Source organism: Dermochelys coriacea, chromosome 4 (genome assembly GCF_009764565.3).
Source record: "Dermochelys coriacea isolate rDerCor1 chromosome 4, rDerCor1.pri.v4, whole genome shotgun sequence".
NCBI lineage: Eukaryota > Metazoa > Chordata > Testudines > Dermochelyidae > Dermochelys > Dermochelys coriacea.
The window spans coordinates 97922333-97946090 of NC_050071.1; the positions used below are offsets into that span (position 1 = coordinate 97922333).

Genomic DNA, 23758 nt, shown 5'->3' on the forward strand with positions numbered 1-23758 from the left:
GACCTCAAATGGAAAGGCTGTGACTCAGGCAAAATTGGGAGGAGGAGTTTGTTTGCTTACATTGGATGTTATTGTTCGGTAACGTGTTTGATTGGTTGACATTGTGTGGGTTTTTTGTTTTTTTTGGGGGGGTGGGGGACATTCATTACTCTGAAAGAGGTGAAATTTGTTATGATCAGAAAGCTAAAACAACATAGCAGGAGAATAAAACTGAAAGTGGTGGCTGTGTTACCAAGGTCAGGAAAGCCCCTATTATAATCACACATTCATGTGATACAGAGGATCAAGATTTCCTTCTCTCAATTGGAATATCAGCTACTTTACTCTTGTCGCCAGCCAGTTTGCTATTTGCTTTCCTTGCAGGTGGTCAGGCTGCTGACCCTGCACCTCTAATTTATTGTACACCTTATTTTCATTTTTGTACAGTATTTTAACTTCTAATTTACTTTTTTCATATGATAAAAAAAATTTTCATGGACAGGAAATAGAGGGAGAGCTGCAGATGCACTACTTGCATTGGAATTTTTAGTGCTTCCAAAGCAGGCTGTTTATGCTCTTTATGAAAGCATACTGTGACCTCCTCAATTCTCACAATGCAGGGGCTTCCAGCACAGCATAATGGGACAGCTCAGCGCTTCCAGTACTTGATATAGTAGCAGAACTTCTGGTTCTTCTTCAAGTAATGTCCCAAAGGATGCTCCACTTTAGGTGCACATGTGCCCCATGTATCTTTGATTAGAGATTTTCATTAGCAGTGTCCATTCAGCCCGTGCATGTGCTGCTGACTACTTTGTGCTTTGCATCGAAGCTATATTGGGCTGCATAGGCAAACTGTCCTCAGTTTCCTTTTGACTGCCTCGGCCTGAAACAGAGCTTAGCATGTCCACATTATCTATCTAGATAAGACTAAATCATTTTGTAAACCTTTTAGACTGTTAATTTCATTTGCGGACAGATCTAAACAGTCTGCTATTTTTACTCAAAGACTATCAAAATATATTTCAGAGTGTATTCTAGCTTGTTACAGTGCTGCCAGCATTCCACCCCCTGTTGGTCTGTCAGCTCACTTGATAAGGTCACAGTCTGCATCTATGCATGTAGTTAAAAACATCCCAATATCTGATATCTGCAGAGCTGGTACATGGTCTTCTGTACAGATCTTTTTCAGACACTATGCTTTAGTCTATGCCACTAGATCTTATGCGGCAGTTGGCATTGTAGTTCTTTTCTATGTGCTGGTATTGATTCCGAAGCTCCCTCCTCCCTATCAGGATAATGCTCAGGAGTCACCTGAAATGGAGCACCCACAGGGACACTACTCGAAGAAGAAAGAGGTTACGCACCTCTGTGCTGTAACTGTGGTTCTTCGAGATGTGTCCCTTTCATGTGTGCTCCACTACCTGCCATTCTTTCCTCTGCTTCAGAGTTTCCTTCTGAGACTCAGTGGTGGAGAAAAAACTGAGGGTGGTTCGCACTTGCAGCCTGTTATAACCTCGGGGCAGGGCATGAGATTGTCAGCGAGGTATGCATGGTCAAACAGACACTGCTAATGAACATCTCCAATCAAAGCGGTGCGGTGTGCACATGCACCTGAAGTGTAGCGCCTATAGGAGTGCACATCTCGAAGAACCACAGTTATTGCACAGGGTGAGTAACCTCTTTCTCTCATGTTCTCTGATGGGTACGAATTCCTGACTAGCCCACTTTTGTGCCCTAATATGATAACTCCTGCATGGTGGTGGCTAAGCCCAACATCCTCAGAAAAGGAACCTTGCAGAAGCAGTTTTTTGTTGAAAGTAGCTTTGCAAGATTCACAGATAATGTATTTGGAACGTAGATCTTCAATGAACAAGATTTGACACTTCCAAAACATGTTCTTCTTTATTATAGAAGTTCCAATGTTTTCCAGCAGTCATTAGCCTCTTTTCATCTTCCTTAATGGCTTGAGGAAGATGAGCTAGATTTTTATGAACCAGAATCCTTTGTGACTCTACTGGGGTTTATTTTGAAGACTGGACCTAACACACTAAGTATGTGGCCAGTACCATGAAATTCAGTCTCATGAAGAACTGTGGATTCATGCCGGGCTTTTCTTCCTGTCTGCTCTTGTGAAATAGACCCAATTTTGTGCCTTGAACTTCTGTGTGTGAGTACTTGTAGTTCCCAAGCATATATGGAATGTGCTATGAATGTAGGCAGCAATACAGTTATCCTTTAATGATTGATTGCGTGCTAGTTTTTGATATTGTTTTAATTTTGGTTCTTTGCATCTTTGAGGGATGTCTTGTTCTATTTTGAGGTTACGAGGCAGAGAGTTCACATTACCAGATGAATTAAGCTGTCTTTGTTCTCTGTCTCAGTTTAACAGACATATACCTAAAATATTCTGAGCAACTGTAAATCTTCTTTAACATTGACTGTTATCAGTTCAACTGTCCAGCATTTATCAGTTTTTCTTTACATAAAGCCTTTTGATGTGATTGATGTCCTCAGGATCTCACTAATGCTATAGATTCTGTCTGGCCAGCCTTGATTAGTTCAGAGCCTGCAATTCAGATGTTTATATTTTAGCATTGACCCATATATTCTTTAGGTCCTCAGCTGCTGAATTCTCCATCAGACTTTCCATAGACTCCTCCATCAAGTATCCTCCATTACTGCAGAATTGTGCTCTAGAGTTGTCATAAATATAAAGGGAAGTGTAAACACTTTTAAATCCTTCCTGGCCAGAGGAAAACCCCTTCACCTGGAAAGGGTTAAGAAGCTAAGACAGCCTTGCTGGCACCTGACCAAAACGACCAATGAGGAGACAAGATACCTTTCAAAGATGGAGGGCGCGGGAACAAAGGGTTCTCTGTGTGTGTGTGTTGCTTTTGCTGGGACAGAGCAGGAATGCTGGTCAGAAACTCATGTAAAAAAATCAGTAAGCAATCTAGCTAGATATGCGTTAGATTCTGTTTCTTTAAATAGCTGATAAAAACAGGAATATACATTCCATTCAACACAACTTATTTGTGTCTTTTTGTAACTTAAGGTTTTGCCTAGAGGGATTTTCTATGTTTGAATCTGATTACCCTGTAAGGTATTTACCATCCTGATTTTACAGAGGGATTCTTATACTTTTTCTGTAATTAAAATTCTTCTTCTAAGAACCTGATTGCTTTTTCATTGTCTTAAGATCCAAGGGTTTGGGACTGTGTTCACCTATGCAAATTGGTGAGGATTTTTATCAAGCCTTCCCCAGGAAAGGGGATGTAAGGCTTGGGGGGATTTTGGGGGAAAGACGTTTCCCAAGTGGGCTCTTTCCCAGTTATATTTGTTAGCCGCTTGGTGGTGGCAGCAATAAAGTCCAGGGACAAAGGTAAAATAGTTTATAGCTTGGGGAAGTTTTAACCTAAGCTGGTAAAAATAAGCTTAGGGGGTTTTCATGCAGGTCCCCTCATCTGTACCCTAGAGTTCAGAGTGGGGAAGGAACCCTGACAAAAGTATAAGCTTGGACTGTTTTTTTTTGTTTTGTTTGTTTGTTTGTTTTTAAAATCTATCCCTCATGATTGTGAGATAACCTGGAAAGTGTTAACCAAATGTAAATCTGTGCAGTGCTGTCTTCCTGAGCCCTGGCCTACTCTACAGAATTACTTCAATATAACCAGGTTGCTCAGGGGTGTGAATAATCTGCATCACTGAGTGACGTTGTTATACCAAACGAAGCTCCAGTGTAGACAGTGCTAAATTGGTGGGAGAGCTCGCTCCTGTCATTTAGAACGCCTTAATTAAGGCGCTACAGCATTTGAGAAATGATCGGTGTAGCTGCGCCAATGCAGCATTTTAGGTGTAAACCTGTCCTGAGTCTGCAGATACGTTTGATAACATGTGCGGTGTGTGAACAGGGTCCATTATCTCAATTGGGTGTTACTCTGAAACCCTGCAAATGGCTTATTAAATGTCAGCAAAGTGTTTGAGTGTCAGGTGTAAGGGTCTGCAGCTCTGCCTGCTCAGTACAACTGACACCCTAATGAGCTAACGAGGTGGACCACCAAGCCTGAATGGCTGAGAAAGTTAGCAGGCCAGTTGTTAAACTCAGCAGCAGCAATAGCTTCCTGGCTGCTCAGCGTATATGCTCGTGGACTTCTCTGCCTCCTGTGCTCATCTCTCAAGCCTTGCTTCGGCTCTGCTCCTCCACTGCTCCAGCCCAGATTCTGCCCTCCACCCAGCCTTATTCCCATCCTGTCCCAGACTTGTTCCTGCTTCAGAACCGGCCTGTTCCTGCCTTCCCTGACTACTGGTTCTGACCCTCAACCCTGATTCCGGATTCCGGCTCTAGTATTTGGACTCTGAGTCCAGTTCTGACCTTCAGCCCTGCTCTGGCTCTGGCGTTTGAACTCCGACCACTAGGCTTGTTCGCCTGTGACCTGGTCTCCTGACAGTTTGAGCAGTCCAAAGAACTAAGCAGAAGGGAACTACGCTGACAAGAGATCCAGACCTGTGGCTAGTATGGATCCCTCCCCGGCCAATCTTTCCCAGCTGAATATAGGGTTGCCTGGCAGGCCCAGGTTGCTCCCCAGCAGGCACAGAAAGCAACACTGAACAGGCAGGCAGAATTTCCCCTGACTCACCCCCTTTGCCCCCCCCCCTTCGTGTGAGCTGAAGATTCCCCTGCTTGGTAATCACGGCACATTTCAGGGGTTTTGACCATTGGGTCTGATTCCCATTCCAACCACTAGGCATGACCACCTACAACCTGGTCTGCTGACACACACTGCTTGTCATTTTTTCCAGAAACGTGACTGATGTGCTTATCTTACAAATGCATCCGATGAAGTGAGCTGTAGCTCACGAAAGCTTATGCTCTAATAAATTTGTTAGTCTCTAAGGTGCCACAAGTACTCCTTTTCTTTTATCTTACAAAAGTCTCCCATACCTCTACAGGTGCCAAGTTCCAACTGACCCTGCCCCAGTTGCCAAAACCTAGTTTCCTTCCCCAGCCCTCTCCAGGGACAACATCTGTGGTATAGGTATGAGTTATCAATTCATAAACCTGAAACACATGGAAAACTGAAAATGAAGGAACAATGTATAATTAAATTTAATATAAAATAAATATGGTCTACTCTGTTGTATTAGTCTCCCTTATAGCACTGCACACATTTTCCATATCTTGGATATGGTATAGTGATTCTTTTTCTTCCACTACTGCTAAACTGAGCTCTGGTGTCGGGGTCTTTTTGCTTCCAGAGGCAAATAGACTGTTTTTGTTCTTCAAGTTATTCTGAGCTGAAGTTTTTTATATACTTACATCATTAAAAGTCTCTAGCTGAGGTTCCACAAGGAGTGTAGCACATCATTCCTATTGTTACTACGTGCACAATGTATTATTTGTATAAGCTTCCCAGTAGTAGACTACAGTACAGTGTAGGAAATCTGTCTACAGCAGGGGTTCTCACAACAAAACGTTTGGTGGCCTCACAGTGAGGCCTCCAATTCCTGCTGGTGGCATCTTTGACAAATCCATGACTCTGTCCCTGCCTCCTGCAGCCCTTCAGTGAGAGCCCGTGGAGAGCAAGCTGCCAGTGGAGTCCTGGACAGGAGCAGGAGGGCTGCGCAGGGCAATGCCCCAGAGACTAAACGCCACAGCTGCCTCCAGTGCTGTGTACACTGGCTCTGTGTCTCCAAAGCCACAGCCCACGAGGTGACTGCGTGGTGCAGGGCGCCGATCCCTGTTGGCAGTGCCAGTGCAAACATCAAGGCGGTGTATCTCGCTGCCTGTGGTAAAAGCTATTAAAGAGCAACAGCTGGGCGCTGCAGGGAGGGGCCGCAGCTTTGCTCCCTCTGCCCATGCTTTGGAGGCTGTCGTAGCCCCAAAAAAATCCACTGGTGACCGTGTGCAGCCACAGTGGTCTAGGAGCGGTGGAAGCTCCCTAAAAGTGTGGGGGGCCAGAGGTGCCCAAAGTGTGGCCCTGCCCTCACACCCCTTCCCCCCACGGTCCTGCCCTTGCACTGCCCTTTCTCTGAGCCTCTTTCCCGCCCCCCCATGAGCCCGCTTCCTTCTCGCTCCTCTCTGCCCCTTCCCCTGTCGTTCTTCCTTATGGCTGATAAAAAGCGGGAGGGAAATAGCTCTCCCACTTTTAATAGTGATGGGGTCCCCCCTGTTCCGGTGCCCCTGTGGTGGCCACATTGAGAAACGCTTGTCTAGACATATGCTTAACTAGCTAGACTCACTGAGGCTGGCTCTCTGTGTCAGGCTGGAATCTTTGGGAAACAGGGTATTGTTTTCCAGATCTACCATGCCATCTGTTACTATACTAATGTATCTAATAGGCACAGTGATTCAGCATATTACCCTTCTCCAAATTTACAGTCAAAAGGGAATGGATAGAGTGTAACTGTCCCTAAGCATAATCTTATGAGTTCATAGATTCATAGATACTAAGGTCAGAAGGGACCATTCTGATCATCTAGTCTGACCTCCTGCACAGCGCAGGCCACAGAATCTCACCCACCCACTCCTACGAAAAATCTCACCTATGTCTGAGCTATTGATGTCCTCAAATCATGGTTTAAAGACTTCAAGGAGCAGAGAAGCCTTCCTCAAGTCACCCATGCCCCATGCTACAGAGGAAGGCGAAAAACCTCCAGGGCCTCTCCAATCTGCCCTGGAGGAAAATTCCTTCCCGACCCCAAATATGGCAATCACCTAAACCCTGAGCATATGGGAAAGATTCACCAGCCAGATAATACAGAAAATTCTTTCCTGGGTAACTCGGATCCCATCCATCTAATATCCCATCTCAGGGGATTAGTCCTATTTACCCTGAATATTTAAAGATCAATTACTTACCAAAATCCCATTATCCCATCATACCATCTCCTCCATAAACTTATCGAGTAGAATCTTAAAACCAGATAGATCTTTTGCCCCCACTGCTTCCCTTGGAAGGCTATTCCAAAACTTCACTTCTCTGATGGTTAAAAACCTTCGTCTGATTTCAAGTCTAAACTTCCTGGTGGCCAGTTTATACCCATTTGTTCTTGTGTCCACATTGGTGCTGAGCTGAAATAATTCCTCTCCCTCTCCTGTATTTATCCCTCTGATATATTTATAGAGAGCAATCATATCTCCCCTCAACCTTCTTTTAGTTAGGCTAAACAAGCCAAGCTCCTTAATTCTCCTTTCATAAGACAAGTTTTACAAGAGTTACAGGAAGGTTATGATTTTTTTTCCCCCAACATTGTCCCCAGGACAATTTTTCTGACTAAAAAAGTCATTGGAAAAAAAATGGACTGAAAATAAAATTAAAAAACGCACAAAGGTTTTATGGAAGTAAATCTGCTTTTGCTCACAGTACAGTAAAGAAACAAATGTTCTGCACCCTTAGAGATGAGCATAAAATCTTTCCATCTTGTAACTTAACTCATGACCATATTTACATTTTATTTTTCAATAATTGTTTAAAATTATTGGTCCATTCAGTTGCTCGTTTTTTACAACTTCCCTTCAACTTTAGGCATGTTGAGTTAGATAAGTTCATACACTGACATTTGGTAGTCGCTGTGTTTATAACCCATTCGCAGTATTGATCAGCTGCGTTCATGCTCATTAAAATTAAAATAAGAAAGAACCACTTCATAAATTCAACAGTGCAAAGATTGAAAGATAAAATGAGCACGACATGACATCTGCCAAATAATGGTTGGATTTCTGGTGCTTAATCCATTTGTAATGTTCTGCATGGGACATAGAGTTTTGATGTAGAGCAGTTAGTCTGTCATAAAAATCCCTTAAATATTTATCTTGAACTTTAAAAACAAACAAACAAATGTGGCCATCTTCCATAACTTAGCATTAGGACATATTTGTGTTTTATTTACTTGCATTCATAAAATAGTTTGTTGTTAAGTTAGTGCAATCCTACAGATCAAACCAGGATAGTCTACATACAAACTGATGTGAACATTTCTCTTAGCTTTGTTATTAGGAGCATTTAGGCACTGCTAAAATTGAAATAGTATTCAAATGATTGATGAGGCAACTTTTAAGTTAGACACACACTGTATTTTTCCTTGTGATAGTCTTAAGGTACATATTTCCAGTTCAAAATGATCTATCTGCTAGCAAAATAGCAGATAATACCATTTCAAAAGTATCTACATACTTTCATACTAGCTCAACAATTGTACTAAGTGCTAGCTCACTAGTAAAGCTATCTAACGTTTATGAGAGACAAAGTGGGTGAGGTAATATCTTTTATTGGACCAACTTCTGTTGGTGAGCGAGACAAGCTTTCGAGTTACACAGATCTCTTTGTCAGGACCATTTCAAAACTGAGGAAGAGCTCTGTGTAGATCGAAAGCTTGTCTCGCTCACCAACAGAAGTTGGTCCAATCTGCTACTTTGCTAGTAGATAGATAATTTCAAAATGGTACTATGTACCTGAGGAAGAGCTCTAATTTGAAAGCTTGTCTTTCTTACCAACAGAAGTTGGTCTAATAAAAGATATTATCTCAACCACCTTGTCTTTTTAATATCCTGGGACCAACACAGCTACAAAACACTGCATATAACAATGATGTTTATGAGTCAACTGAAATGTTGTGGTTTGGGAGATGGAGATCATTTAGGTTTGGAACTCCAAATGGTTCTTAATGTAGGCACTGTCTGATTCATTTAACACCCCTTTCAACTTTTATTTGAAGCAAATGTATTGTTCTTCAGAACAGCTGGATTGTAATGTACTGTCATGACATGCACTTCAAGAAATAATAAGGAAAGAGTGTGTGTAACTTGCTGGTACTATAGTAATTGTACATGGTTTTTGTCTTTCTTTTTTAGCACTGCAAAATACAACATAATCACATTCCTGCCAAGGTTTCTTTATTCCCAGTTCAGAAGAGCTGCTAATGCATTTTTTCTTTTTATTGCATTACTTCAGGTAAGCTCAACGAAAAAAGATCTGAATTTCAAAACATTCAAGTGCTAATACATTCCATAGATTATTATTATAGCTATTTGAATGTTTTACAAAAATTCCATGTGTCCATCTAGTTAAATCATCTGATACGGCTTTAATGAATTAAGAATAAAATGTCAGTGAAATACTGGATATTTTTACATCTCATTTTGCAACTGTCTTATTTATAGAAAATATTTCCTTACTTGGAATTTTTATGTCTCGTTATGGAGGGCCTACTCCAGTGGCCTGAACTTAAATCCTGGGCTAACAGACCTGTTCTCATTGTAGAAGTCCTCCATTATGAAAAATAAATATTTCTGACAAAGAAACTAATATTTTTGGTTTACCAACCTGAATTTGATCAGGACTAAGGTTCATCCTTTACAAAAAGTGCCAGGAGATCTTTGATCACAAATGGACAGAGCTCACTTTGAAGTCTCTTCTAGAAGACTGCACTTCCATCTCAAATACTGGCCAATTAGCAGAGTACAGATTGAGAGGAAAACATACAACCTTACTGAATCACGAGCACAGCTTCTTGTAGAAAGGATCTTCAGGAAGTGATCTGCCCTGACCCATTGTAGCATAAGATCTGACACCATTGCAGTCAAAGATATTGATGCGTATCAAAATCAAGTAATTAATTTAAAATAGACATTTATTTTTTTAAATTTAAGATTCTCGTGTGACATTTCTACATAGGTGACTCTGACATTAACTAGTATCAGTACCAATTACTATGCCAAGTGCAGCAGGGTGATATTTAACTCTTCCATTACTTAACTGTTGAACTCTGATTGGCTTAGAAAGGAGACTATTTATATGTTTCATCCACCTGAGGTCCATGTTATTCAGAAGTGCTTTTTTTTAAAAAAGGAATCAATACTTTTGAACTGCATTGATTTAAAATATTTCACATTTGTTTTAAGTTTATAATGTAAAGGCAGACCATATAGTTGGTGTGATACATGATGTGTGCCATACCTAATGACTGAAGTTTGAACTGTGGACAGAAATAGTGACAGTTACATTTATATTTAACATTTCTAAATTCACCTAAATCAGTGTTGTTGTATATTAATTAGTCAATATATACAATTAACAAAAGAGGAAAGCTCTCCTCATCTTAGTGATATTGGCTGCATTTTGTACCATAACACTAGTCACATGGCACGTCTATTCACTCTCACACCTTTTGAGTAATGGTCTCAAGTTGCAGTGGGGGAGGTTTAGGTTGGATATTAGGAAAAACTTTTTCACTAGGATGGTGGTGAAGCACTGGAATGGGTTACCTAGGGAGGTGGTAGAATCTCCTTCCTTAGAGGTTTTAAAGGTTAGGTTTGACAAAGCCTTGACTGGGATGATTTAGCTGGGGATTGGTCCTGCTTTGAGCAGGGAGTTGGACTAGATGACCTCCCAAGGTCCCTTCCAACCCTGCTATTCTATGATTCTGTGAGTGATTGTCAAATATTCAGATGAATGTGGATGACTGGAGTTATCAGTGTTTGCCATAGAACTAAGCAGCTCCTCTCTCTGCAGTTACTGTAACACACACAATAGTTCTTTGTGAACATTAGATCACCCAGCTATACTCGTGTGCACATTCAGTATAGCATAGGTTATTTGCTTCTCAATTTTGTGGTGTTTTTTTTTTGGTTTTTGTAATATCGCAACCAGAGGTATTTATGAGGATGTAGGACTTGCCTTTTTCTGGTATAAATGAACATTTTAAATATGAAACTTCTTAGCAGGAGAAACCTCTATTTAAAATCTGAAATTCTGTTAATTAGGAAACACTAATAAAAGAAACAAGTACAAAACATCTACTGCAATTTAAGACTATAAAAGAAGAATGTAAAGAACTAGGAACACACAAGTAAAAAATCTGATTATGATTTTTTTAATACATGATTTTTATCCCCCCTGAATACAGTGCTTTGTACAATGCAGTCCTTCTTTGCCCAACTTACATCTAACTCCAAAGAAAATATTGAATAGATTCCACTGGTCATGGGACAGTTGAACTTTAGATCCCCATTCTTGAAAACACTGAAGCATATGCATAACTTCACTCATGAGAATAATTCCTGTGGATACTTTTAAAAATTTAACCACTCATGTGCTTTACTATGCCATGTCTTTTGGGTCTGTATGATAGCTATTACATGGAAAACTGTCAGCACGACATTACAAAAGTATTAAACTATCCCTTATATTAAACAAAAGAGTTTTACTGAGACACTGGAAAGCTCAGTGTTCTTCCCCAGACTTGGTGTTGAAATCAGATTTATCATCAGCCCTTGTGGGTGGGAAGATGGAGGGGAATGCTGCAAAATATCTCACCATAAATTCCTATATAGTTATGCCTACATTTTATAATTCAGTTGCCCAAATAGAAACATTTTTCATATTAATTACATGTTGTCTTTGATTTTATGAGAACAGGTATAAGTGTAATGAATTAGGGAGATTGAAAATAATAAGCAATTATAGGCTCGGTAGTAAGAAGGACTAAAATGTGCAGATGAAGAAAATGAAATTGTACATGAACCTGAATAAAGTGGCATTCTTTTGCATTACTAAGTTCTGTTTATTATAATCAAACCGCACTTTGACCTACAAATATAAAAAACATTTTTCTTTTTTTTAATAGCAAATTCCAGATGTATCGCCAACAGGTCGTTATACAACATTAGTTCCTCTGTTATTTATTTTAGCTGTAGCAGCAGTCAAAGAAATTATAGAAGATCTTGTAAGTATTAATATAATTATTTCCTAAATAAATAACCTATAATATTTGTGCATCTCTAAAATTAAAAATAATTGAATATATCTACATTCTCGAGTTACACAGCATTTAGTGCTTGGTATGAGGAGATTCTCCTAAACCCTAAAAATATGTAAAATCTCTTGCTTTAAACAACAGTTGAAAACCTTGAACAATGGTGGAGATAGTTTAAGAAAATATATATCATACCGGGAGGTGATATCCATGTGGTAAATTGTATAGGAGTGTGATAAATGTATTGCTATTGCATACCAGTTCATTTTATCACATGTCTATAACCCCATTACCTGCCACTAATCCATCTCCTCAGGACTTATTCTAACTTTCTAAACAGCTTCAAATGGCATATTTGTATCATCTTTCTAGAGAAATATTTACTTCTACCTCTAGATATAGAATCCTTTCTCCTGAAAATTACTTCTGAAATCTGACGGCTTTCAAGTCCAATATCTCATGTCCTTTCAGGGCTAGAAATGAGAACTTTATTCGATCATAAAGAAGAAATCCCCAGCTTTTCTAGTGTGTTCCAAACCTCTTTCTATCAATATAATTGCATCCACACTAGGGGAGTCGCACCAGTGTAGTGAGATCTTTGGAAAATCAATGTGCAGACAAGCCCCAAATTTCCTTCAGTAGTAAAAAAGTTGGTAGTGGCTCCTTCTACCCCGAGGGAAGTCAACTGGTGGTAGTTGAAAGCTCCTCTTTTCTCTCCTTTTGGGGGAGAGATCAGTGTCGGTAGTATTGGGTGTGACATGGTAAGAAACTACAGTGTAAGAGGAGCTGCAGAGTGAGCCTGGCGAGAACGGTATGTTGAGTTCCAGTCTGTCTCAATTCTTAGCATAGGGCCATCCTAGGTCAGTACTTTAAGCCTGGAATTCTTGTGGTGAGGAGGGAGAGGTGTTTGTCTGCTACAGTACAAGGACGCAGAATTTTACATCTTTCTTTGAGGTAGCTTTTGCATATTCCTACAAATAGAATGTGTGCCCAGAGCTAAGATTCTAAGAGGCTAAGCAATCCCAAGCAGCCTCACTTCTCTTTCCTTTCCACAGCTAGCTATAGATATATGGGTCTTCACTTTATACACAAAGAGTTTTGTCTTTGTCTTTGATGAAAAATGTTCTGTTAACTGGTTAGAGGAGTTATAGTTCATACATGTTAGATGCATTTTTAGATAATAGTAAATACATATTTAGTTACATTTTAGATAGATAACTTTTCATAGCTTGTGTGCCGTTGTGCAGTTTTGATTCCAGACAATCTCCATGCAGCTCTAGGGCAATCAGCCCCCCTCCTCAAAAAGACTGATTTTAGTTGGTGTATTTTATGCCACTGTATTTTTCCATAGCCAGATACACAATCTCGTAACCCTCTGATCTATCATCAGGGTAAGGTACTGTTCTGTCTAACATGGTGAACTCAAAAGCCAAAGTCTTTGGTGCCTGGATGGTAGCTGACATGCTCCATCTGTGCTAGAGGCCATCTTGGTACCAGGAAAGTTCTGGTTAAGTGAGTTCACATCAGTTTGCAGTAGATTGGTTTTGCTCTTCTGTTGCCTTAGTCATAAGATTAAGAGAAAGTAGGAATGTTGTTGTGGACTGGAGGTCTCAGTTCTAGCTTCCTTGAGTCTGAGGGTGCTTCCAGATCTTCCAGCAATGCTCATTCCTTAGGATTCCATCAGGTTCTCACCACATTGTGGATGTTGGGATTTCTTAGTGCCCAAATGCCTCCATGTTTCACATTGTGCCCATTCTTCACTAAAAGGATCCAGTAAAAGCCATCCTTCAGGTCTGGAGTATGTACATGAGTCTTTTTATTTGGAATCTTGGTTTCAGAGGCTGTCCTTGGTGTCATCTGAAAATGGCTTGGAAGCTCATCTGGTCAGTTCTTTTGCCTTAGGGGTTTCATGTTCCTCATCTGGCTTCTTTTCAGGACCTTTCTGGCTCCCTGAAGTACAGCTATGCAGATTCATTTTTGTTCCCTGTATAACTTGTAGTTTATGCCACCATATTGACAGGGACCTCCTCAGTTTCTTATTGTGATGAAGAAAATAATGAAAGTATGGACTATTCCACCCATCATTCCTCTTTTGCGACCCTTACAAAGAGACTTTTTGGTGATGGAGACTGGCTAATTGACTCGTAATTGCTGGAAGAGGAGGAAGGCATCAGACCTCTGTCTCATCCTGCTCTGCTCCAGGGACTTCATCCTTTGCCGGGGATCCCAAAGGTCACTGCATCATCGTGAAGTCCAGGCCTCAACACGCCAGCGGGGACACCTGGTCATAACTGCCACACCATCAGAGACTGCGGTCAGGGACATGCAGTATCTTGCTTTGTTACTCTTTCCATTGTGTGTTCCTTTCTGCCCCACTGTTTTTCTTTGTGTTCTCTCTCTTTTCCTCTCTCTCCTCTGGCTGATCTGATCCTAAGTTTAGCTGTACCACACAAGACCAGCACCAGATGAGACAGCCCATCCAGCTCTACCCAGCTCTGCCCAGCCTAAGAGGGACCAGTAAATGAGAGGGACTAGACCAACCAGATTACGTTTCATGATCCAGAGCACTGCTGCTGTGGTTGATCTGCCCACCCAGATCACCTGTCTGTGACTGACCTGCCTCCTGGAATCTCAAGAACATCAGCAAAAGCTGTATTTTCTCCATCTTTACTATCCTGTCTCTTCTTCCACTCATGCCTGTCTGTTTGTCAAAAGTAAGAGAAGTAACCATCTTTCACATCTTGGAAATGAGCCACAAAACTAATCCCTCCCTGCTAAGAAGTGTTTTCCAACTCAAATAAAGGACTCCCATTTTAAGAGAGGAAATGTATTGGTTAAGTTTGTCTTATTTAATTGGGTTAAGTTTGTTATTTAATTTTAGTTTTAAACTGCTTCATAACTTTTTGTAGTTATTTTCCTTTCTTTTCCATTTTTTAGTTAACAAATTCCTAAATTTTGGGAAGAATTTCTTAGTGTGTGTGCCATCAAACTAACAAACCAAGGTCTCTGTATACCAAACCCTGAACCTTGTTTAAAGATGGACAATTTCAGAGTCATGCTAACACCTTTGACTCTTTGGGCCCATGTGTTCCATCTAAATTAATGCAATAGGGCCCTGTAATGAACCCATCGTAACCTCTTTCCTATATCATCTCTCCATGAAGGCAGCATTCTTGGTAACTATCACCTCGGCTGGAAAAATCAGTGCATCCTTACACCATATTCTGTAAGGACAAAGTCATCCTTAGGCATCATCCTAAATTCTTGCTTGCCTAATGTGGTTTTGGATTTTAATTTTAACCAATCCATACACCTGCTAGTTTTCTTCCTGAGACATCGCTTACTGCAGCCAAAATGAAACTATACACCTTGGATGTGGTGAAGCTTTATATTTTTATCTGGACAGAGCAGAGCCATTTAGAACATCCCACAGATGGTTCATACCTTTTGCAGAAGGAGTTAGGAGCCTGTTTTCTCCCAGAGATTATCCAAGTGGCTTTCAGACTGGATCAGGACCTAGGGTGCACACAGTCTCCAGAGCTTCCCTTGCAAATAGATTCATAGATACTAAGGTCAGAAGGGACCATTCTGATCATCTAGTCCGACCTCCTGCACAGCGCAGGCCACAGAATCTCACCCACCCACTCCTACGAAAAACCTCACCTATGTCTGAGCAATTGAAGTCCTTAAATCATGGTTTAAAGACTTCAAGGAGCAGAGAAGCCTCCCTCAAGTCACACATGCCCCATGCTACAGAGGAAGGCGAAAAACCTCCAGGGCCTCTTCCAATCTGCCCTAGAGGAAAATTCCTTCCCGACCCCAAATATGGCAATCAGCTAAACCCTGAGCATATGGGCAAGATTCACCAGCCAGATACTACAGAAAATTCTTTCCTGGGTAACTCAGATCCCATCCATCTAATATCCCATCTCAGGGGATTTGGCCGATTTACCATTAATATTTAAAGATCAATTACTTACCAAAATCCCATTATCCCATCATACCATCTCCTCCATAAACTTATCGAGTAGAATCTTAAAACCAGATAGATCTTTTGCCCCCACTGCTTCCCTTGGAAGGCTATTCCAAAACTTCACTCCTCTGATGGTTAAAAACCTTCGTCTGATTTCAAGTCTAAACTTCCTGGTGGCCAGTTTATACCCATTTGTTCTTGTGTCCACATTGGTGCTGAGCTGAAATAATTCCTCTCCCTCTCCTGTATTTATCCCTCTGATATATTTATAGAGAGCAATCATATCTCCCCTCAACCTTCTTTTAGTTAGGCTAAACAAGCCAAGCTCCTTAAGTCTCCTTTCATAAGACAAGTTTTCCATTCCTCGGATCAGCCTAGTAGCCCTTCTCTGTACCTGCTCCAGTTTGAATTCATCCTTTTTAAACATGGGAGACCAGAACTGCACACAGTATTCTAGGTGAGGTCTCACCAGTGCCTTGTATAACGGTACTAAAACCTCCTTATCCCTACTGGAAATGTTCCAGTGCCTGAGATATGGAGAATGGCTTCAGTCAATAGATTCACCTCTCACTACTCTCAGGTCCAGCATCCAGATCAGATGCCAAGTTTGGCAGGGCTGACATAAACTCACTATTCAAGTAAGGACTTCTCTGATTCCTCCTGTTGAGAAAACTGCTAGTTAGTTGTCAAAAGTGGAGTTGGTGTGGACATCACTCAAAGAAAGAATGATTACCTACACTATAGTAACTGTGGTGGTTCTTCAAGTACTTGTTCATGTTGATTCCAATCAGGTATGTGTGTGTGCATGGTAGCTGGAAGATTTTTCCCATAGCAGCATCCCTCAGGTTGGTCTGGGTGCCCCCTGCAGTCGTGCCTTCATGGCACTCAATATAAAGCCCGATCCGCCACCTCCTCGGTTCCTTCTTACCACCAGTGACGGTAGGCTGGAACTTCCCGTAGCTCTTACTTTAGCAAGCGTGTTTAACTCGAGTTATTTGTACATAGTTAGTTTATCTTAGTAGTTAGAGTTGTTGGGGGTCTCTACCCCCCTTCTGACTCCCTGGAGCCGTGGTGTGCCACAGTCCCTGGGGTTTAAAAACTTTGTGGTCTACGCGAAGTGCATGCCAAAGAGCGATCCACACTCCTCGTGTTTACAGTGCCTATGGGAGGGTCACCAAAAAGATCGTGTAAGATCTGCTGCGCGTTCCTCCTAGAACTCTTAAAGAAAGGGAGCAGTGCCTTAAAGTGATCCTCATGGAGGCAGCTGTACGCCCCCATTCGGACCCAGGCTCAGGGGACCCGGCTCATAGTGCTTCCTCATCGACGTGGAGTGCCCTGGCACCATCATTGAGTTTGGTGCTAAGAAAGGATGCTCAGCACTGGCACAGCACCTCCCTAGGCCCAGCGGAGAGCCAGCACCAGTCTCACTCGCTGGTGCCTCAGAAGAAAAAGAAGCCGGACAGTCGGTCACCTCTGGCTAAATCTAAGGAAGTGAGACCCCAAGCGGGCCACAGATCGAAATCCGCCCCATTAGGGCTATGTTGACTCCTGCCCAGGCAAGGCAGTAGATTCTGGACCCCCCATGTTCACCGGTCTCTACAGGCCAGCAGCTGCTGCTTCCTTCAATGCTGGAAGCTTTCGATGTTCCTTGGGATCTGCTGCACCTTACGGCACCGTTCTTGCCCCCTAGGAGGGAGGAACCGCTGGCAATCCCATCCCACCTCCAGGTGCAGTAAAGAGGGAAGTTGGCAATGCTGTCCAGGCATTCCCCCCTCCATGTCCTTTGGCACCGGCCCACTAGAGCCTAGCCGCTCTCCAAGCTCTTGATACTTGATGCACTGATGCTCGGCTCCTCCATGGTCTTCAGTCTCGGAGTTTGACTCTTACCGCTCTCGGAGGAGTAGGAGCTGACAATTGAGTTCAAGGCGAGAGCTCCAGGTGTGGCCACCACAGTGGCAGAATCCACCACAGTGGCCATTCTGGACCTCCTGGGCCTTTCACCAGAGCCAGGGAGGGATCCAAGGGCATTACTCCTCAGCATCTTTGGTGGCCTCAGCCACATTCATCTCACTGTCAACCATGCAGCTCGCCTCGATGCCTACTCACACGCCAATGCCATCAGCTGAGCACCATCGCCGGCACCAGCTTCGACATCGGTGACTCTTTCGATCTCAGCACTGACAGCATTTTCGGTACTGACGATAACCTCGGCACCGACAGCAGCACAGACAATGGCCCCTCCACCTTCATCGGCTCAGGCAGCTGGTTTGGCAATGGCTCCACCGGCTCACCATCTATGTCTCCAGTGCCTGTACCAACGCTGAGTTTGGCATTGACAGCCTCAGTGATGATGGGTGCTCCATTGGCACCGACTTTCCCCTGAGAGTTGCAGACCCCTTGGGAGCTGATGGCAGGGAGCAGCTGCTGCTTATAGGGGCTTGCTCCTCGTTGTTTCTGGACAAGGCATTGGCAGGTACAGCCATAACCCCAGCTCTTGAGGACAGTAGGGTGCTACAAAAGTTGCTGCAAAGGGCTGCTCAGGGACTGGGCATTAAGTCTGAGAAAGTGGTCAAGGAGGCTGATCCCATGGTGGGTATCCTTGTCCCCTTAGGACCCTCTCTTATTGCCCTACCACTTATTAAGACTAATGTGGATACCACCAAGACGCTGTGGCAGACCTCAGGTTCCTTGCCACCCGCTTCCCAGCACAATGAGAGACATTATTTCATGCCCTCCAAGGGGTATGAACATTTGTACTCCCACCCACCTCCCAACTCTCTTGTCATGGATGCTGCTAATCAGCATGAGCGGCAGGGTTTCCAGGGGCCCTCCCCTAAAAACAGGAAGGCTAAGGGACTTGACCTTGTTGGGAGAAAGGTCTACTCTACAGGGGACCTTCAGCTCCATATTTTGAACCATCAAGCCATTGTCAGCAGGTACTCTTATAACACCTGTGCAGCAATGGCCAAATTTGTGGAGCTCCTCCCTTCAGACTCCTAAGCCAAGTTCTTGGCCTTGGTAGAGGAGGGAAAACTAGTCTCCTGGGCTTCCCTCCAAGACGTGTTGGACGGTGCTGATGCCACAACTAGGGTCACAACTAGTGGGGTGGCCATGAGAAAGGGTTCCTGATTCCAAGTCTCGGGGCTCCCTTATGAGATCCAACAGACCATCCAGGACCTCCCATTTGAGGGTCTGACTCTTTTTTCTCTGAAAAGGCAGACAAGGCATAGCCTGAAAGACTCACAAGCCACCCTCAGGTCTTTGGGCCTGCACACTTCTGCCACACAACGGAAACACTTTAGGCCACAGCCTCCTCAGAGGTTCTATCAGCAGAACCTCCAGGATGATTCTCGGAGGAGGAACAGGAGTGGCAGGAAAAGACACAATATCCGTCCTCAGGCCAGGGCTCTGGCCAACCCAAACCACTTTCCGGCCCCAAACCGTCCTTTTGACGGCACGGTCAAGGATGACGCACAAGAACAAAAGCTGGATCTACCCTTCCTTACCTTTTCCTCCTGACTGTCCCCTTTCTTCCATGCATGGTCCTATATCACTTCGGACCGCTGGGTGCTCTGCACTGTAGAGAGGGGATACTCCATCCAATTCTGTGTCCTCCCGCCCTTCCACCCTCCTTCCCCATCCCTCTTCAGGGACGCTTCTCAAGAACAGCTCCTTATCCAGGAGGTGCAGTCGCTCCTATCTCTAGGGCCAGTGGAGGAGGTATTTCAGGAGCACGGGGGTGAGGGATTTTATTCCTGGTATTTCCTAATATCAAAAGCCAAAGGCCACTTCAGGCCTGTCTTGGACCAGTGAGAACTCAACAAGTTCATGAAGAAACTCAAGTTCCACATGGTCTCTTTGGCCTTCGTCATCCCCTCACTGGATCCAGCAGACTGGTATGCCGCCCTCAACTTGAAGGACGCATATTTTCATATTGCAATCACTCAGCCCCACAGGAAGTACCTCAGGTTTGTGGTCAACAGTACCCACTACCAATTTACCGACCTTCCATTCGGCCTGTCAGCAGCACCTTGTGTCTTCACCCAGTGCATGGCTGTCATCGTTGTGTTCTTGTGCAGGCACCAGGTACAGGTGTTTCTGTACCTTGAAGACTGGCTGATCAGAAGCTGCTCCAGGACCCAAGTGTAAGCTCAGATCAGATTCATTAGAGCCACCTTTGACACCTGAGTCTCCTTCTAAATGAAGAAAAATCGACTCTGTCCCCTGTCCAGAGGATAGTGTTTATAGGGGCAGTACTGAACTCAGCCCAAGCTAGGGCATACTTGCTGGAAGCAAGGTTTCAGGCCCTGAACGATACCATTCGAGGCCTCAGACAGTTTCCCACCATCAGAGTCAGAAATTTCTTGAAGCTTCTCAGACACATGGCTGCCTACCTATGTGGTGCAACATGCCAGACTCAGGCTTCGACCTCCTTAGTTGTGGCTCATGTCAGTGTATTGCCCAGCCCGGAGAGCTTGGACAGGATCGTGACCCTGCCTTGCCCAGTTCTCAACTCCCTCCTGTGATGGCTAGACCCTCAGGAGGTATGCTCAGCGGTCCCCTTCGCCACTCCTCAGCCGTCTCTGTTGTTAGTGACAGACGCATCAGACTTGGACTGGGGAGGACTTCTGGGAGACCGCAGGACTCAAGGCCTCTGGTCTCAGGCGGACCTGGGTCTCCACATCGATGTCAGAGAGCTCAGAGTGGTGCGCCTAGCATGCCAGACCTTTCGTGCATACGTGTATCAGTCATGATGGACAATACAACAGCAGTGTTCTATATCAACAAACAGGAGTGTACGCTCCTCTCCCCTGTGCCAGGAAGCCCTCAAGTTGTGGGAATTCTGTGTAGAACATTCAATACACCTGCAAGCATTGTACCTCCCCGGGGTACAGAACGAGCTGGCGGACCAGCTCAGCAGGTCATTTCACAGCCATAAGTGGTCCCTTAGCCCGGACCTCGCAATTTCAATCTTCCAGAGGTGGGGCTTTCCACAAATAGACCTATTTGCCACGTGACACAACAGGAAGTGCTAGCAGTTCTGTTCTCTCCAAAATCACAGCCCGGGCTCCAGCGTGGACACATTCCTCCTCCATTCTCTCCTATACACCTTTCTACCCATACTGCTCATTCACAAGGTACTCCTCAAGATCCGGAGAGATGAGCTCAGGTCATATTAATACATCAGTCTGGCCCCATCAGCAATCTCTTTTAGACATGTCCGTGTGAGCCCCAATCATCTTGCCACTCTTCCCGGATCTTCTGATACAAGATCATGGTCGTCTTTAACATCCTAATCTCAAGATGCTTCACCTCTCGGTGTGGAAGCTCCATGGTTGAACCCAATGGAGCTTTCCTGTTCAGACCAGGTTAGACAGGCCCTCCTTGGCAGCAGAAAACCCTCTACGAGAGCCACATACCTTGCCAAGTGGAAGAGATTTTCAGTCTGGTTGGCGCAGCGCTGTTCGTCCCCGATGCTAGCCTCAGTGCCGCTTATTCTGGACTACCTCCTCCATCTGAAGCAGCAAGTGCTTTTGTTGTCATCAGTAAGAGTGCATGTAGCTGCCATTTCGGCCTTCCATCTGAGCGGAGAGGACTGCTCTGTGTTTGCTAACCCTATGGTCAGCCGGTTCTTAAAAGGGCTCAACAGGCTATACCCAAACGTCCGTCAGCCTGTCTCTGCCTGGGACCTCAACCTGGTCCTTTCTAGGCTCATGGGACCCTCCTTTGAACCATTAGCGACACGCTCCCTGCTCAACCTCTCTTACAAGGTGGTGTTCCTTGGCCAGGAGGGTGTCTGAGCTCAAGGCTCTAACATCAGAACCTCCCTACACCGTGTTCTGTAAGAACAAAATTCAGCTCAGGCCTCATCCTGCTTTCCTCCCAAAGGTTGTGTCGCAGTTTCACATAAACCAGGACATCTTTCTCCCGGTATTATACCGTAAGCCTCATTCCAGCAGCAGGGAGCAGAGGCTCCAGTCTCTGGATGTCCGCAGGGCACTAGCCTTTTACATCGAGAGAACTAAATGTTCAGAAAATCGGTCCAGTTATTTGTGTCAGTACCGGATGGAATGAGAGGTCAGCCTATATCATCACAATGCATCTCATCATGGATAGTGTCCTATATTCGTGCGTGCTACAACCTGGCAGGTATTCCTGCACCTCCCATCACTGCGCCCTCCAGCAGGGTGCAGGCTTCATCAACAGCATTCTTGGCTCAGGTTCTCACTTAGGAAATCTGCAGGGCGGCGACATGTCCTCCATCCATACTTTTGTCACGCACTGTGTGATTACCCAGCAGGCCAGAGACAATGTGGCTGAGCAGTGCACCAATCAGTGGAAGACTCTGACCCCACCACCTAAACTTGGGCTTGTGAGTCATCTGACTGGAATCGATATGAACAAGCATTCGAAGAAGAAAACGGTTACTGACCTTCTCGTAACTGTTGTTCTTCGAGATGCGTTGTTCATGTCCATTCCCAATACCCACCTTCCTTACTTCCCCTCTGTTGGAGTAACCGGCGAGAAGGAACTGAGGTCATGGCAGGTTGGCAGGGCTCTATATTGAGCGCCATGAAGGCGCGACTTCAGGATGTACTGACACGATGGATGCTGCTAGGGGAAAAATCTTCTGGCTACCGTGCACGTGTGCATGCACACACCTGATTGGAATGGACATGAACAACACATCTCAAATAACAAAAGTTATGAGAGAGTGAGTAACCATTTTTTCTTTGAGATGTGGTGTTTTACACAGATTCCTCAACCTGCCCTGCATCCCTGTTAATTGGATTCCCACTTTTCAGGATTCTTATTAGTGAAGGATCTGAGTAGTGGTTGCAGCCTCCTGTCCCTTATAACCCTCGGCTATGGTTGCCAAGAGAACATCAGGAGCCTAGTCAGAGTTACATCAGATACTGCTAGTCAGAAAGGATCTGACACACATGGGGCGTATATGCACCAAGAGTGGAATATGTGTTGATAGCACATCTTGAAGAACCAGAGTTACTGTAGGGTAAGTAACCTTTCTTTTTGGACTAATTACTGTACCTTGTCATTGATCAAAGTGCATTGTGCATCATCTCAGCCATCCTCCATTAGGAGATTCCTTCCATGGTTGGTTAATGTCTATCAGAGAACCTGTCGCAAAACGGGATCTCAGTTTATTTCTGTCATGACCAGGACATGGGCAATCTGACTTAGTGGTCAAAGCAGGAGGCAGGCCAGGTCAGATAGCAGGAGGTCAGAGTCCAAGACAGGTCAGAGGGCAAACCGAGAATTGAGCATGAGGAAGCAGGCAGGATCAGGTTACCAAGACATTAGAGGGAGGAGACATACTTGAAAGTAGAACCATGGATGGATAACTAGAGTTGGGCTGGGTCAGGACACCAGAAAGTGAAACCAGAGGAACAGGAACAGGAAGCACAACGCACGCAATCCAGAGCAGGGAGGATCCCACTTGCATGGGCAATTTCCTGTTCCTGTGCTGGGTTTATATGGGAGCTATGGACCAGTCAAGATCCCCAGCATTCTGCCAGTCAGGTTCTTGGACTGGATTCCTCTATTGGGTTTCAGCTTCTGCCCTAGCAACTGTGAGCAGGTTGGAGCTTTTTTTAGCTCCTGTGGACCCAGGTACAAGACTTGCAGTCCCTGACAAGTGCTTACAAAGATTTTGGCTGGACCTTTTGAACCTCTGGGAGAGTACTGTATTAAACCTGCTAGAGATGGCATTTTTAATCACAGTACATCCACAAGAAGAGTGAGTGAATTGCAGATTTTGATAGATGTGTCTGCCTTCACTGTATTCCACAGAGACAAAAGTTGTCCTAGTGTCCTGATCCAAAATTTTTGCCTAAAATAATGTGAGTTCTGCCTAAACTAATCTATTTGGCTATGCCTACACTGTCCTGCAGTTTGGACAATGCGGGTGTGAATAGCAGTGGACACCAAAGTGCTGCGCTATAATTCCCTCATGTGGATGCTGCAGGTGCAAACTAAAAGGTTCCTAGTTCTCATTAATATAGTCCTGTTTGAAAAAGACTACATTAATGTGAA

The 23758-nt window shown here is 44.0% G+C and overlaps 1 protein-coding gene across 1 annotated transcript in view; it reads left to right on the forward strand.

Moving 5' to 3' along the window:
- ATP8A1 (ATPase phospholipid transporting 8A1) overlaps window positions 1-23758 on the forward strand; it is a 262923-nt gene that overhangs the window by 18307 nt on the left and 220858 nt on the right. Inside the window, 2 exon segments of the mRNA XM_038400205.2 lie at window positions 8828-8927; window positions 11602-11700. Coding sequence (XP_038256133.1) covers window positions 8828-8927; window positions 11602-11700 — 199 coding nt within the window.